Source organism: Rhinolophus hipposideros (genome assembly GCF_964194185.1).
Source record: "Rhinolophus hipposideros genome assembly, chromosome: 14".
NCBI lineage: Eukaryota > Metazoa > Chordata > Mammalia > Chiroptera > Rhinolophidae > Rhinolophus > Rhinolophus hipposideros.
Genome location: NC_138060.1, coordinates 18607072 through 18623126, shown reverse-complemented (window position 1 = coordinate 18623126; position 16055 = coordinate 18607072). Strand labels below are relative to the sequence as shown.

General features: G+C 40.9%; 1 protein-coding gene across 2 annotated transcripts in view; it reads left to right on the top strand.

Moving 5' to 3' along the window:
- The window catches only part of CACNA2D3 (calcium voltage-gated channel auxiliary subunit alpha2delta 3), an 853665-nt gene that overhangs the window by 544428 nt on the left and 293182 nt on the right, over window positions 1–16055 (top strand). For both annotated transcript variants that reach the window (XM_081073057.1, XM_081073056.1), the window contains exon 12: window positions 15776–15854. In XM_081073057.1, the coding sequence (XP_080929183.1) occupies window positions 15776–15854 (79 nt within the window). The remainder of the gene's footprint in view (window positions 1–15775; window positions 15855–16055) is intronic.

The following is a 16055-nucleotide window of genomic DNA, read 5'->3' as shown; positions in this document are numbered from 1 at the left end:
TGTCTCTAGTCCACGTTTTAAATTAGGATTACTTTTAACACTGTCATTAAGAGTCACCCTGTGCTCTGAAAGAGGGGGTATCCAGGCTGCAGTATACACTCTGACCCCTCTGTCCAGTGTTGTCATGTGTCCTCAAGACAAACTTACTCCTCCAGGAAAACCTCCAATCTCTCAGAAAGTGATGTTTAAGATGCAAGACTGTGGAACTAACTGCAGCCAACAGAGCCATCAGCTTTGACAAGTCTTGAGGCTCCCACCTGGGAGAAATGTACTTTGAAAAAGCCAACTGAGTTCCAGCACACAGCGTCTAACTGTCTCTTTCCTTGATGCCCATGAAAAACATCCTGACCTGCAAAGAACAACAAATAACAAATAAACAAAACCACAAGGGTGAGGAAACAAAATAGGTTGTAGCTCTCAGGACTGCCAACCTTATTTTAGTTTGTATATGTTTTTTTTCTATTCAAATACATTGCTTTTCTTGGTTTATATTTCATCAGATGTTTCTGCTGCCTCCCAGAGCAGTTTTCCATCATTCCTTTGCATTCCATATAAATCTTCTTATGGGTTTATAACTTTTATACTGCATGAAAGCTCCTTGGGGACAGGGATGATCTATTTTCCTGTGTGACCTCACCTTCCTCAGTGCTTGTCTGTCAAATGCTTTTTTTCACCAACTTATTTGCATGACCAATACTACTTAACTTTCAGTTGTTTTCTCTTACGTGAAAGATGTAGGGGATAAAAGAATGAGCATTTATATCCAAGAACAAAGAATTTGGGAAAAGGAGTAGGAAGGATTTTTTGGCCTCTAATGTTCCTCTTACCAGTGGACCAAGCTAAGAGAAATAATATGATGACTTTACAATGACAGGCATTTGACAAAATCCAAAACCCTTTAATGGTAAAAGCTCTCAATTAATTGGATATGGAAGGAACATACCTCGACATAATAATGGCCATATGTGAAAACCCAAAGCTAACATCATACTCAATGGTGGAAGACTGAAAGCTTTTTCTCTAAAATCAGAACTAGCACAAGGGTGCCCATCCTTACCACTCCTCTTTACCATAGTACCTGAAGTCCTGGCCCGAGCAATTAGGTTATAAACAAACAAACAAACAAATAAATACATATTATCCAAATACAAAAGAATGGTGTAAAATTGTCTCTGTTTGCAGATGAGATGATAGTATATACAGAAAACCCTAAAGACTCCTCCAAAAAAATTGTTAGAAGTCATAAAATGAATTCAGTCAAGTTGTAGGGCACACGATCAACATAAAAAAAAAAATCAGTTGCATTTGTATATACTAGCAGCAATCTATCTGAAAAAGAAATAAAGAAAACCATTCCATTTACAATAGCATAAAAACAGTCAAATACTTAGGAATAAATTTAACCAAAAAGGTGAAAGATGTGTATACTGAAAACCATAAGACATTGATGAAAGAAATTGAAGAAAACAGAAATAAATGCAAAGATATCTTGTGTTCATGAACTGGATGAATTAATATTGTTAAAAGGTCCGTACTACTGAAAGCAATCGGCATATTTAATGTAGCACCTATCAAAATTCCAGTAGCATTTTTCACAGGAATAGAAAAAACAATTCTAAAATTCTTATGAAACCACAAAAGACCCAGAATAGCCAAAGCAATCTTGAGAAAGAAGAGCAAAGGTAAAGACATTCCACTGATTGATTTCAAATTATACTACAAAGCTATAGTAATGAAAACAATATGGGACTAGATGAGGGTAAATGGGATCAAACATATGGTGATGGAAGGAGAACTGACTCTGGATGGAGAACTCACAATGTGATATATAGATGATGTATTACAGAATTGTACACCTGAAACCTATGTAACTTTACTAACCATTGTCATCCCAATAAACTTTAATTTAAAAAGAAGTATGGTACTGTCATAAAAACAGACCAATGAAACAAAATCAAGAGCCCAGAAAACATCTCGTATATGGTCAACTAATATTTGACCAGGGAGCCAAGAATACTGAATGAGGAAAGGAATGTCTTTTCAATAAATGGAGTTGTGAAAACTGGATATCCATATGTAAAATAATGAAATTGGACCCCACTCACAAAAATTAACTTGAATTGGATTACAGACTTAACTGTAAAACCTGAAACTGTAAAACTAAAATAAAACATAGGCAAAAATCTCCTTGACATTGGTCTTAGATGTGACACTAAAAGGCAGAAGCAACAAAAGCAGAAATAAACAAGTGGGACTACATCAAACTAAAAATCTCCTATATAGCAAATGAAACAATCAACAAAATGAAGAGGTAAAGTATACAATAGGAGAAAATATTTGCAAACCTTGTATCAGATAAGGGATTACTTTCCCAAATATACAAGGAAGCATATAACTCAATAGCAAAAAGACTAATAGCCCAATTAAAATGGGGCAGAGGACCTGAACAGACATTTCTCCAAAGAAGATGTACAAATGGCAAATAGACATATGAAAAGATGCTCAACTGTAACTAATCATCAGGAAAATGCAAATCAAAACCACAATGAGATATCACCTCACACCTGTTAGAATGGCTATTAACCAAAAGGTAAGAGATAACAAATACTGGAGAGGATATGGAGAAACAGGAACTCTTGTGCACTGTTGGGGGGAATGTAAATTGGTACAACCACAATGGAAAACAGTATCGCGAGCCTTCAAAAAATTAAAAATAAAAATAAATTACCATATGATCCAACAATCCCACTTCTGGGTATGTGTCCAAATGAAATGAAATCAGCATCTCATGGAGATATCTGTGCCCCATATTCATTGCAGCATTATTCACAATAGCCAAGGCATGGAAACAACCTAAGTGTCTATCAACAAGTGAATGGATTTGTTGTTGTTGTTGTTGTATTTGTGTGCATGTGTGTGTATGTAAAATGAATAAATTCTGGAGATCTACTATACAGCTTAGTGCACATACATACGTGGTTGCCAGAGACAAGGGGAGGGAGTTGAACAAAATGAGTTGGGGGAGGGAGTCAGAGGTACAAACTTTCAGTTATAAAATAAATAAGCCATGGGAATGCAATGCATGCCATGGCGACTATAGTAAATATGACTGTATTGCATATTTGGAAGTTGCTAAGAGATTAGATCCTAAAAGTTCTCATCACAAGAAAAACATTCTGTGATTAATATACACCTTGGTGACTATAGTTAACAATGTTGTATTATATACTTGAGAATTGCTAAGAGTAAATCTTAAATGTCCTCACTACCGAAGAAGAGATACAGTAGTGTATGAGGTGGTGGATGTGTTAACTAACCTTATTGTGGTGATCATTTTGCAATGCATCTGTGTATCAAATTATCACACTGTAGACCTTAAACTTATAGTGTTATACCGTGTTTCCCTGAAAATAAGACCTAACCAGAAAATAAGCCATAGGATGATTTTTCAGGATGACACCCCCTGAACGTAAGCCCTAATGCATCTTTTGGAGCAAAAATTAATATAAGACCTGGTCTTATTTTGGGGGAAATGTGGTTGATTATATCTCACTAAAGCTTGACAGAATATTCAGTGTTTATAAAAAAGACATATTTTGGCTACTAAAATAATAAACAAATATACCTTTCTTTGTATAATGCACCATAACACAATACATTACAGATTGAAGACAAAAACAAAAACCCAAGTTACTCCTCAACAACTGGAGTTTGAGCCAGAACTCAAGATGGCATGTGTCCTTTTCAAGGAAGCTAAGCTGTTTGGGGGGATAGTGCAAGAACAAAGCAGTTCTGCAAGGAGATGATCCTCTTTCGGGTTCTACCACAGCCTCCTTACCCAAAAAGAGAAAACAAGCCTGTGTCCCTGGCATAGGTCACAAAGTTAGGACAATGATAGTATAAAAATTGAAGGAGATGTCCAACCAGCAACTTTTGAGGAGTCAGGAGTAGTAAATAACAGCGACAGCTCTTGTCCTCCCTGTGTCCTCTTACTTCTTCATATCTTTTTGCCTTCCTTAGTCTATAAAAAGTGCTTCCAACACTTAACAACTTCAATGAGGGTAGAGACTATATAGGTTTTTCCTCTCCACTCTGTCTCCAGCATTAAGCAAGAGATTTAGTATCTAGTGGGTACCCAGTTCATACTTGATGGATGGAAGAGTGGGTAGGAGATTGGGTGGATGGAAAACCGAAAATGTACTAACACAAATTGGAGGTCAGAACGAAGGAGAGGGGACACCAAACACAGGGGTATAAAACTGGAGCCAAAAAGCATCTAATCTCTGAGGTGTGTGAGCCCACTGCTTGAGGACAGCCAATACAAAGAGGGAACCCAAGAGAGCTGCAAGATTTACAGTCTGTAAGATTAAATCATAAAAATTGCTTAAGGATAAAATTAAAATTGAAGAAAAGACTAATATTCCCCTGGAGTTCCTCAAAAAGAAGATAATGGTCCCCCAGATTCCTCCAGAGCTTTCACTCCCTTTCCCGCCTCATCCATCTGAGGCTACTATTCATTGATGCCACAATAATGGTCTTCATCCAGGTGACATGCTCCCGTAGGGGGAGTTGCAGATCTTGGGAACGCTGGAAGCCCTGGAAGGGTCGAGCTTGGTGTCCAGTAATGAGAATCCATAGATGGCCAAAACCCCACGGGTGATTCTGTTACATGAGCCCTTGCCCCGCACCCCAGAATCATGCTCCTGCCTCTCTGCCTCCTGGAGAATCACAGGTAAATGGAATGAACACTGTCCTCAACAATATCCTTGCCATTGCCTGATGAGTCCTTGATTTTCTTACTGACAAGTAAGCCCCAGAAGGCAGTAGGAGAGGTGACAGTGGAAACTGCTATTTTGGACTAATTCTTAGTGACAGAGAGGATTGGTTGGGAAAATAGAAGTGACAGGAACCTTGGGAGAAAGCAACTGTGCTAGTTTAGAGTTCACAAGCTGCTTGGTTTTCATGTGTTTGAGAATGATTTGGGCAGAATTCCAGTATCCTAAATCCTAGACCTATTTTCGGCCGTGGATCTCGGCAGATCCAGCAGGATGGTGTGTAGAGGGGGTGCTCTCTCCAAATGCATGCTGCTGCTTACAGTGGGGCTTTGACCCCATATCCCAGTGAGAACACACGAGCAGCACATTTGTGCCCAAGGCTGAGTGGGCTTTGGTTCTGCACCCTGATCTGCACCCTTGGGGTCTCACCAATCCAGTAGTGGAGGGAGGCAAAGGGAGACAAAGTCAGGGGTGGAGGAACTTAAGGAAAAGGAACTTTTTTCTAAGGTCCAGAAAAAGGCAGGCCACGTATGTCTTCAAGCTTCGTACCCTTGGGCTTTTTTCCATACATTTTCTGTTTAGGGTTCAGACAAGAGAACTAATGGGGGTTTCCCCTTAGAATGAATTCACACACACTCACTCACACACACACACACACACACACACACACACACACACACACACTTTTTTGCAGCATGACCCCACCCCCCAACCCCTACCATTTTATTTATTCGTTCCATTTATCAGCAATCCTGCTGTGTGGATACTATTATGTTAACCATGATACCTTACAAATAAAGAAAATAGGGGTCAAAAAGGTCAACTAATTCACCCAAGCAAGGCCTCCCAGCTCAGGTGGGAAGACCCAGATTCTAAACCTAGGTGAGTCCAATTCTCAACTCTGTCTTGTATCCACTGCATTCTGGCTACCTGTCTATCCAGTCATCTCTCCATTCCATAAAATGATGCCACCTGTCAAAACTGTCACAAGGCTTGAGGGGAAAGGAGAGACTTCATGGGAAGTTGCTTGGAATAGCAATTGGCACACCGTTATTTTAAGATGTAGTATTTCCCCTACGAGGTAATCGCTGAGGCAGGCAGTTATTTACAGTACAGTTGTCTTCAATCTTTGCATGGCTTCCATCTAGAATCAAGGGGTAGCACCTAGGAAAAAACATAACACTGATCATCACCCTGTGCGAGGCCTGAAATAAGACACCATTTTCTGCCCCTGAGATGAGACTACAAAGACACCTCTCCATTTCCTCCTATTTTATCACTGAGCTTCAGTGTAAAATGAAATCAAGGGAAGTGAGCAGAGGGAAAATGCAACTTCAGCTAATTGATAGATAGCATAGCAGTCTAGAAAAATAGGAAAGTCATTGGCAGTGGCATGGATAATGAAGGAAAGAGCTTTAATTCTGATAAATTCAAGTATGTCCTGTGTTGACTTCTTTTGACCTCCAAAATGTATGAAAAGAAATAGAGAGAAAATGAGAAACTGATATTTAGTAAGAACCTACTACATGCTGGACACTGAATTAGGCATAGTTCCTTCTCCCATCTACATTTCTGCTTAGAGAGAAAAGCAGACATAATGCAAGTAAACAAACAAATCATGAAGACAACTGAAAAATGTACCAAGGGTCATGAAGAAGACACGTGAGGTGATGGGAAAGAGGATAACTGGGGTGAAAGGGAGTTAGCCCTGTAAGCGGGAAGTGAGGAACATTCCAGAAGTGGCAAAGGTGGGTGCAAAGACCCTAAAGCCAGAAAGTGTGTCCAGATCTTCCAGGGCATGTTCGCTGTGATTACGAGTTTGGACTATATCCCAAATGCAGGGGGACGGCCTTGGAAGTTATTAAGCTCGGGAGTGATGCGATCTCAGGATGTGTCATGAGCATAACTCACCATTTCGATTTTTATAACAATCCCTTTCCCTTTTACGTTAGAGATTTTCCGATCTATTTTGCTTACTTTAACAGCTTTACCCATGTGCATTTGTCTTTTTGTTCATGGTGGCTTCTGTTCATGGCTCTTTGCAGAAGTAACTGTCACCACTTGATCTCTTCAGGTCTGAGAGGGCAAGGGGCACAGGGAGGGGTCTCCCAGCCATACGAATCCATGGCTTGTGTGGTGGCCAGCAGCATGAAGCTTGGAGATGAGTTGGTTTCAAGAGCTCTAGTATCAGCAGAGGGGGGTTTGTATGGTATTGCCAACAGTGTTTTGGGTATTGGCTCTGTGCCAAGCATTGTGCTGGAGTCTATGGGTTCAAAAATGAATGAAGTGGGGTCCTGTCTGTCTGTCCATTCCACTCGTGCTCCTTTAAATGTGGTCATTCAAAGGCTTCATGATGTGATGTCATAAGAACCACAGTGATGCCCATTTAGTCTCAGGGCTCCTGATGTGTCCACCTTGTTCCTCCAAGTTGAGGACTCATTCCCAATGTGACTTTTCTGAAGCTGATCATGGATGCCAATATCTGGCACACAGTAAATCAGAGAATGGCCATGCGAGTAGACGTATGAACTTCTCTCTCCATTTGGCAAGCACTTCAGATGAGAGAGCCCATCTTGATTGTCCAAAGAACACAATTTGTTGTTTTAGGAATTTATAGTGTAGAATACAAGAATATAAGACAGAGGTTCTTAACCTGGGACCCAGAGGTTCCTAGAGAATCCAGGTGTGGGTTTTTGTGGAGGAAATGCCCCAAACCTCATTCATCTTGTCGGAAATTGCAAATGTACACAGTCTTGGGCATTTTCTGGTAGGGCAAAAGTCCATAGCCCTTGTTGAATTCTTATGGATCTTATTATTCTCCAAAGGATAATAGAGGTTGTTATTGTTATACCTCTAATATTACTCTAATTGTGTTAGGAACTGTCAATCGTATTATTCCTGGTAACGACAAATATCAGTGATGACTGGCAACACCCTCCTCTGGGTGGGGAACAATACAAAACCTCTTCTTCTCTCACCAGTGTCAATTTCTTCTCCAACCAAACTTCTGGGCAGCATGAGGGGCACATCTATGAATAAGAAATTTGGCCTTCCTCGGCTGACCTTGTTTAGTTCTACCGAAGAAAAATTATCTGAAACACCAGTGGAATACAGCCCTAGCTTCCTGGAATTCATTGCTGCTGACCTGTCTTTTCATTTATTATCTCATTTGTTATCAATCACAGTGAGCAGAGTCGCGGGACGATCCACATGTTATAGGTAGACAGCATAGGGTTTAACAAACTTACTCAGGGGGTTTAACTGACTTACTCAGGTCACCACACCAGCAAGTGGAACCCAAGTCTTCTGATTCCCAGCTGTTTTAAAGCTACTCAGGATTTGTTTTCATCAGATATGGCAAAGCACACAGACATGGAAATGACTGTCATGAAGGAGGAAGTTTATTAGACTCATAGTCCCGTAGAAGCAAGAGGCATGCCACAGCACGAAGGGTCACGTGGGAACAGCAAGGCAAGATGAGTGGGCACAGGGGTGGGGCAGGCAGTGGACTGAAGACTCTTGTGGTTTTCATGAGAAGAAAGAGACAAAGCAGGGACGGCAGGTTTACGACTGAAGCATTACAGTGACTCTGGGTGTAGGGGGGTGCTTTCCCTCCTTGTCGGGTACCAGGCTCTGGGGTGATTAGGGCAGGTGGATAGTGGCCAAGGATGCGAGCACCTGATAGAAGGAGGTGGTTGGAGACTTGGGCTCTGGAGTGGTTGGTTTGTATATCAAAGGTGCAGTTGGAGGTGAGTTGTATACTATCTCCAGGAATTGGCTCACTCTGGGACAGACAGTCCCTCCAGGGCAGCAAGGCTCCAGATATCTGAGCACCAGAAATACAGAAAATAAAGAGATATAGTAGTGTATTGGTTCTGTTCCCTGAATGAAGTTTACCCTCCCCCACCCCCCACCCCCAGAAGGTTTGCAGCTTGGCTTTTTATTGCTACTTTAAGTGGTGTGTAACCCCCTCTGTTCCACAGTGCTAACCCAGGTCACAGTCTCTGGGTGACCCACAGACACCCATCTCCTTCACTTTGACAAAAATCATGACCATAAAACTGGACTTCCATCGCCCTGGCCAGAAATTACAAATGGTGATTTTTTTTCCCCTCATTTGGAGTATTTTCAATATCACACATGAGGTGTTAGGGACTGTGCTTGAGAGGAAGGAGATTATACAGACTCTTAGAGCATCCCCAAAATGACAGTTCATTTTTCATAATGATCTATGGTATTCATTTGTTGAAATTTTATTACTTTTGTAATTTAATTCATTTTTCCCTCTTTATCGCTGCACAGGACAGCGTTACCTTACTTGCCTTTCTCGTCCCTTTGGATAAGGATGTTTCTTCTTTTATTATGAGCATGATAGCTTCTAGATTGAAGCAGCCTGCTCAATATAACTGTTTCCACTGGTGTCAGCCCTCCCTGAGTCCACCTCTGCTCTTGTAGCATTTTCATGAAGACACAGATTGGCAGTGATTTATGAAGCACTTTTGTGAATAATCAAGTTCTAACCCTCATCTTCTGCTTAGAGATTAAGATTTTTATTCAAAAATGTTCCCCTGTATTTGCAGTCATAGGAATGAGCAAATAATAAAAGAAGCTGGTTAAAAACATCTTTTGTGAAGATACAGATTAAGAACGTACGGAATTTATTTTCTGGTTAGGTCTTATTTTCAGGGAAACAAGGAATTCCCAGCCCCGCTTCTCCTTGCTCAGGCCTCATCTTCTCGGCGACATTTTTTTTTTGTTTTTTTTAAGTGTTGACCTCAGACCACTTGTATCAGACCCATCATGGCTGCTCTTAAAACATCTAGGTCCCTGGGCCTACTTAATCTGAATCTCTGGAGGACAGGTACTGGGGACTCCACCTCTAACAGGCAGTTCAACACTCCTAGTGAATCCAATGCCCAGAGAAGTGTGACAACTCTCAGCACCCTGGCCAGAGCCTGTCATCTCTCGCCTGGAACGTTTTGGTGGCCTCCTACTTAGTCGCTCTGTTTCTATCTTTATCTCCCTATGACTGTGGTTCTCAAACTTGGCTGCACATTGCAACCTCCATAAGGAGATTAAAAATTGGGCCCTGCTTCCACAGGTTCTGATTTAATTGTACTTAGATGGGACGTGGTCATTCAGAATGATAAGATCATCACAGGAAAATCAAATGGGCAGCCTGGTTGAGCACGACAGTGCATGGCTGATTCTCCACACGGCAGACAGAATGACCGTTTACAATGTTATATGTGTCTCACGTCAGGCTTCTATTCAGTGCCCCTGTGGCTTCTCCTCTCACTGCAGAAATGAAAAGTCCCGCTCTCTAAATGGCCCCCAAAGTCTCCTGTGATTCAGCACCTGTAGTCGATCTAAGGCATCCCCTAAAATCCCTTCTAATAGACTCCACTCCATCCCCACTGGTCTCTTTATTATCCCTAAGCATCCCTATCTCAAGGACTTTGTACCTTCTGATTCCTTTATCTGGAACATTCTTCCCCAATAGCCGTATGTCTTGTTCCCCTCCTCCATCCCCATTTTGTCCAGATCCCTGCTCAGGTATCACCTTATCAGGGAGACCTTCCCTCCCTTCCTTTCTAAAACAGCAACCCCCATTACTCACCATTACCTTACCCCATTTTATTTTCTCCATAAGCATTTAATCCAACAAATACATAAATAGTATATGTGAATTTGACATGCATTATCTGTTTTACACTCATGAAAATGTAAACCCCTTGAGGACCGAGAATGTGTTTTGTTTATTCATTGTAATCGTATTCCCAAGAATGGTCCTGGCACATAATAAGTGCTCAGAAGTTACTTGTGGCAGATGGATGGTGAGCTGCTACTCTTGGACTGTCTCCAAAGCAGGGGTATCGGTGACCTTCCATTTATTACTGTTGGGACCTGTGGAAGCGGCCACATCCTGTGCCCTGGCTGTGCATTGTCCCATTATTGCCCTACTAGCAGCTACTTGCTCTCCTCTATTTTAACGGGGGAGAATTTGAGTCATTATCTTTGTAAAACTCTACCTACGCTCACCAAAGGTGGGGAGGACTGATGCCCCGCTGTGTTTCATGGGAATTGCATCTATCTATATGAGTAAGAAGCATAAATCTGTTTTTTGGAGAAACTGGATTGAGTTTTTTGTTTGTTTCATTTGGGAAATTTTATACTAAGTCGGTTAAATTAAGCGACTTTGAACTTTGGAATGTCCACATCTTAACATTTTATTAAGCTTCCTTGGGTTTGTAGAACATTTAAAGACCATCCGAACTTAAGTGGGGGATCAAAACGAACTACTAAAACAAAGGTTGGTGCAAACTTTTTTCCACCAACTTTGTGCTGCGTTAATGCTGCGTTTGTGACTTCATGCCTGCAGGATGAGCACAAAGGCCGGCCTTTCTGGGGAACTGGTGTCCTGATGCCTGCGCTGGTCTGACCTGTGCCATGATTCCTTCCCGCGCATGCTATTCAGTGTCCTGCACCTGGCTGTCAGGTCCGCCCCCAGGCTGCCTCTGCCAAGGCGCCTTGGCATGTCAGAAAAAGATTGGGTCCAAGGCGGACTTGCAAAAGTTTGTTTGATGGCACTTCTTAGGGAAGAAATGTCCAGCCATTGGAAATAAAGTCCATCAGTTTCCATGATCTGTTAGTGATGGAAATGAGCCATTGGCGGTGTTGCTCAGAGAGATTTGCACTCAGTTCATTGAGCAGTGGACTAAAGCAGTCCACCTGAGCGATGCCAAGCCAGACTTAACTTCCATGTGTCATGTCTTCTGTTTGATTTTCACTGCTCTGTTTATTCTTCCTATGTCCTTACAGAATGGTTTAAGAAGTAGCAGTCATTCCTTTTCTTTCATTCAAAGTGATCTTTAATGATTAAAGCAGTACTTGTTTATTTGTAAAAGCGTTCGAATGAAATTGAAATTTCTGACGTAAAAAGAGCAAGTCCCTTTTTAGAAAAAAATACCATTCTGTGCTACACAATATCCCACCACTTGCTTTTTTCCCCTTACCAGTTTAAATGAATGTCTTTCTACAGGAGTACATAACTGTGTGGTATTCCACTGTATAAATGTACTGTAAGGTTTTTTTTAGCCAATCAGCTATCAAGAGACACTTAGGATTTACCGGTGTTTAAGTCCATTACAAATAATGAATGTGAAGTATCCTTGTACTTTTATCACTTTTGTGTATTTGTGAAAATGTGTAAAAGTAAATTGCAGGGCTTTAAGAAGATATGCACTCTACACTTCATCCTCCTACCGTTTCCTGTCATCTTTGTTACGACCTTGGTCCCCATAGGCATTTTATTTGTTATCCTGGCTAGAAAATGAGTGCCAAGAGGTGGAATGACTGGTTCTGAAAAAAAAATACAGTTATAAAATGCTATAGATATTGTTAAATTTCTCTCCAAAATATTTATTTTGGGGTAAAATCCCTTTTCTTTCATTGCCAGTTGAAAGGCGTTATTGTGAGAAATCCAGGGCGAGAACCCAGTATCATTTGATTATGTTTACTTTATAGGCAGAGATACAACAAGTCACTTCCATGCCATTTCTACTCAGACAAGGACGCCAGGCCATCACTCGAAGCCAAAGACTGCACATAAATGGAAATATTAAACATTCTTATTTTCTCTCATAAGTAATAAGATAAATGCAAGCCACCAAAACAAGTGTAATGCTGTAAATCCCTTAGCACCTGCCTGACCCAGGGGACGATACTGGCCATACAGGCTACAGTGAGGTGTGTATGGATATACGGGTGGCTGGGGGGTCGTAGTGCTGGTTTTCATTATTGTTAGTATTGTTAGCACGATTATTCTTGAGCAATCATGTCTGGTCTGAAGTTTGGCACAATTCTACTGGTTTTCCAAATGGGTTGCCATCTTTTAAAATCAGGAATTAGAGCAGCTTTGCCAGTGATTCACAGCGTTGTTCTGGAGTTTTAACTATGTCTCCGAGAGAGCTCAGGGCATCCTCTGGTTCTGGATCTGGACAGCAAAGGAGCTTTGGTGCATACAGGTACCTTTTACTCAAAAGCAAATGGGTTGGTCTGTGTCAGTCTTTTCCTCTTTGCCTACAAAAATGGACTCATACCTTCATTTCCTAAAAATTATCTATTGTTCTTTCTGCTTGGTTAAAAGCCAGAGGGATGTAAGTTTGTATCAGTCTAGTGTTGCCTTTAAATTTGAAAGGAATGGCAACGTATTATGAAAAAAAAATCACAGGTCTGGTCTCAAGAGACTAGATTCCAGTTCTGGCTGCTGTGGGTGCTGGCTCTGGGCCTTGGAGCTGGTTGGGGTTTTCTGCGTTCACAGAACCAGAATCTCCAGGAGGTGAAGAGGAATCCCCAGTGTTATCCTGAAGTCTCAGAAGACCGCTCTGATTAGATGAGGATTTGATGAAACTAAGCAAATCACTTTACTTCACTGGGCCTCAGTTTCCCCCAAATCACAGTTTCCCCCAAATCAGATATCATCAGCTAAATGCCAGCAGAGGTCAGGCAGGAAAAGTGAAGAAGGACAACTCTCTGGAAGGGCGTAAAGGGTAACCACCTTTGGCTATATGAGGCTGAATCTTCCCTTTCTCCCCCCATCTCCCAAGACAAGCCAGAATCTCCCAATTAAAAAAAAAAAAAAAAAAAAAAAAAAAAAAAAGCCTTCCTCCCAATGTGACTCCAATGGGAATGAGGTGTTAAAAAGCTAAGGGAGTGAAAAGAGGCAAAGGCTTCTCTGCCTGTCATCCACCCAGGAAGCCCTCTTGCAGGTGCTGTGATGGGGGAAATGGCTGCCTTACTGAACACAGATGAGGACAGACTAAGGCTACATCATGATAATGTGTATTTAAACATCTCTTTAGTTGGAAATAAGCCATCACCGAAAAACAAGTCTTCAAGTTATAATTCCTAGATAAGAGGATATTCATCATTAAAATAAAATCTTCATTTTTACAGTCAGCTATGAGCACTCACATATTTTTACCCATTGATGTATTGAGTTGTAATGTTCCAAATACTGTGCGCCATCAGGTCACAGCCAGGGAAAAGAGACGTCACCTTTCTTTTCCCTCATCAAGTACATAGTCTAGTGGAGATCAATCTCCCAGATGTAATCACACAAGATGCTAGGAAACTACAATTGTAATAAAGGCTCTGGAAGAGCAGTAGGGGTACCATACCCGGTCTGGAGGAGCTGAGAGGATATCAGCTGGTAATGCTTTGGTGCCACATGTCAAGCATTGTTCATGTTTACTACCATGTCTTCACTAAACTCAGTCTCCAAGAGGTGACCAAAGGACTGTCCTTGGCCTGCCAGTAGAGTTTTATTTGGACTGTGCAGTACTGACCCACATACCATTTTAAATTTGAATGAATGGGTCTTAGCCCTTTTAATTCCCATCTTTCTTCCATCTAATTCTCAAGTACTACTTTGGGAGGTGGGTTTTGGTTTACTTCAAAGAATTCTGTTTGACAATTTCACTTAGCATAATACCATAATACCTGCTATTAATAGGTCCATCCATGTTGTTATGGCAAGATTTCATTCTTTTTTATGGTTTCAAATATATATATATATATGTATATATATATATATATATATATGTATGTAAATAAGATGTGATATAAATATATAAGTGTATATATATTTAAATATATATTTAATATATAAATATATATTTATATATAAATAAGATGTATATATCACATCTTATTTATTCATTCATCTATCGATGGCCATCTACATTGCTTCCATATCTTGGCTATGGTAAATAATGCTGCAGTGAGCATTGGGGTGCATATATCTTTTGGAATTAGTGTTTTTGTTTTCTTTTGGTAGATACCCAGAAGTGGAATTTTTGGGTTTTATGGTAGTTCTATTTTTAATTTTTTGAGGAATCTCTATGCTATTTTTCTATAGTGGCTGCACCAATTTACAATCCCACAACAGTGCACGAGGGTTCCCTTTTCTCCACATCCTCTCCAGATACTGTATGATTTCCCCTGTGGAATCTAAAAAACAAAACAAACAAACAGAAACAGACTCATAGATGCCGAGTACAAACTGATAGTTGCCAGAAAGGAAAGGAATAAAGGGATGGGTGAAAAGGATGAAGGGGAATAAGAGGTACAGACCTCCAGTTTAAAAAAATATCACGGGGATATAATATACAGCATAGAGAAAATATTTGGTATTATAGCAGTAACCGTACACTTACAGATGGTTACTGGACTTCCTGGAGTGATCACATCATAAGGAATATAAATGTCAAATCACGATGTTGTATACCTGAAAATAATACATGTTGCATGTCAACTATACTTTAATAAAAAATAAACAAACAAAGTGTTCTGGCCTCATGAGAGACAGTTGAGAAAACAATAGCAAATAAAACAGCCAAGGTTTTACATGTGTTCTCTGTTCTATGGGAGCCAAAAACTTAGGAAGGCTTGAGAGTGTCTCCATTGGCCTCCTGGCTACAGGCTGTACCTCTTGTCCCAGTTAATTACCTCCTAAAATCACACCAGACACCACAGATGGCAAGAGAGTGTCTGCAGCCTGTCCTCACCATTGGGGGGAAATGTTAAGGGTCTTTCAGTGGTGTTTTTATTCCCAAGAAGTGCACACTCTGCATTTCCTGTGTGGATGAGGAAAATGGTTGCGGATTTGGTCCAGACCTGGATGATCCGTGTCCATATGTGTGCAACACACCCCGGCCCGTGATGCTGCCAGCCTCCCATTGCAACGTATGCTCCTCTGTCACAAGTTCCACACCAAAAAACAACCACCACCAGTGCCATATGGTTGAAAAGATCAAAGGCCCCGGTTTTGAATATATTTCTAACTGACTGTACTTCAAATGTTTTAAATATGTTCCTACAGATGGGAAGCATGGAGCATTAAAGAGGTAAACCACATGTGTGTGAGCCATGCATGTGGTCTGTGCAGGACAGTGAAAAGTGAATACCATTGATCCATGCATTTGTTTTCCTCTCAGGTTCGCATCTTTACGTACCTCATTGGACGAGAGGCAGCTTTTGCAGACAATCTCAAGTGGATGGCCTGTGCCAACAAAGGTAGGTCTCGCCAATGTGCTTGAATCTGAATAACTTCTCCTTGGAGATGCAGAAATTGAGATAATCATGAGAAAGTAGAGAGTTCCAGAAGACTGAATTCTAAGATAAGGTCTGGGTGTTTCTGAATGATTATTGATAGGCTTCTAACAGCTTCTTCCAAAATTTGTTTATAAATTTGGAGGACATCGTCAAGTGGAGTGG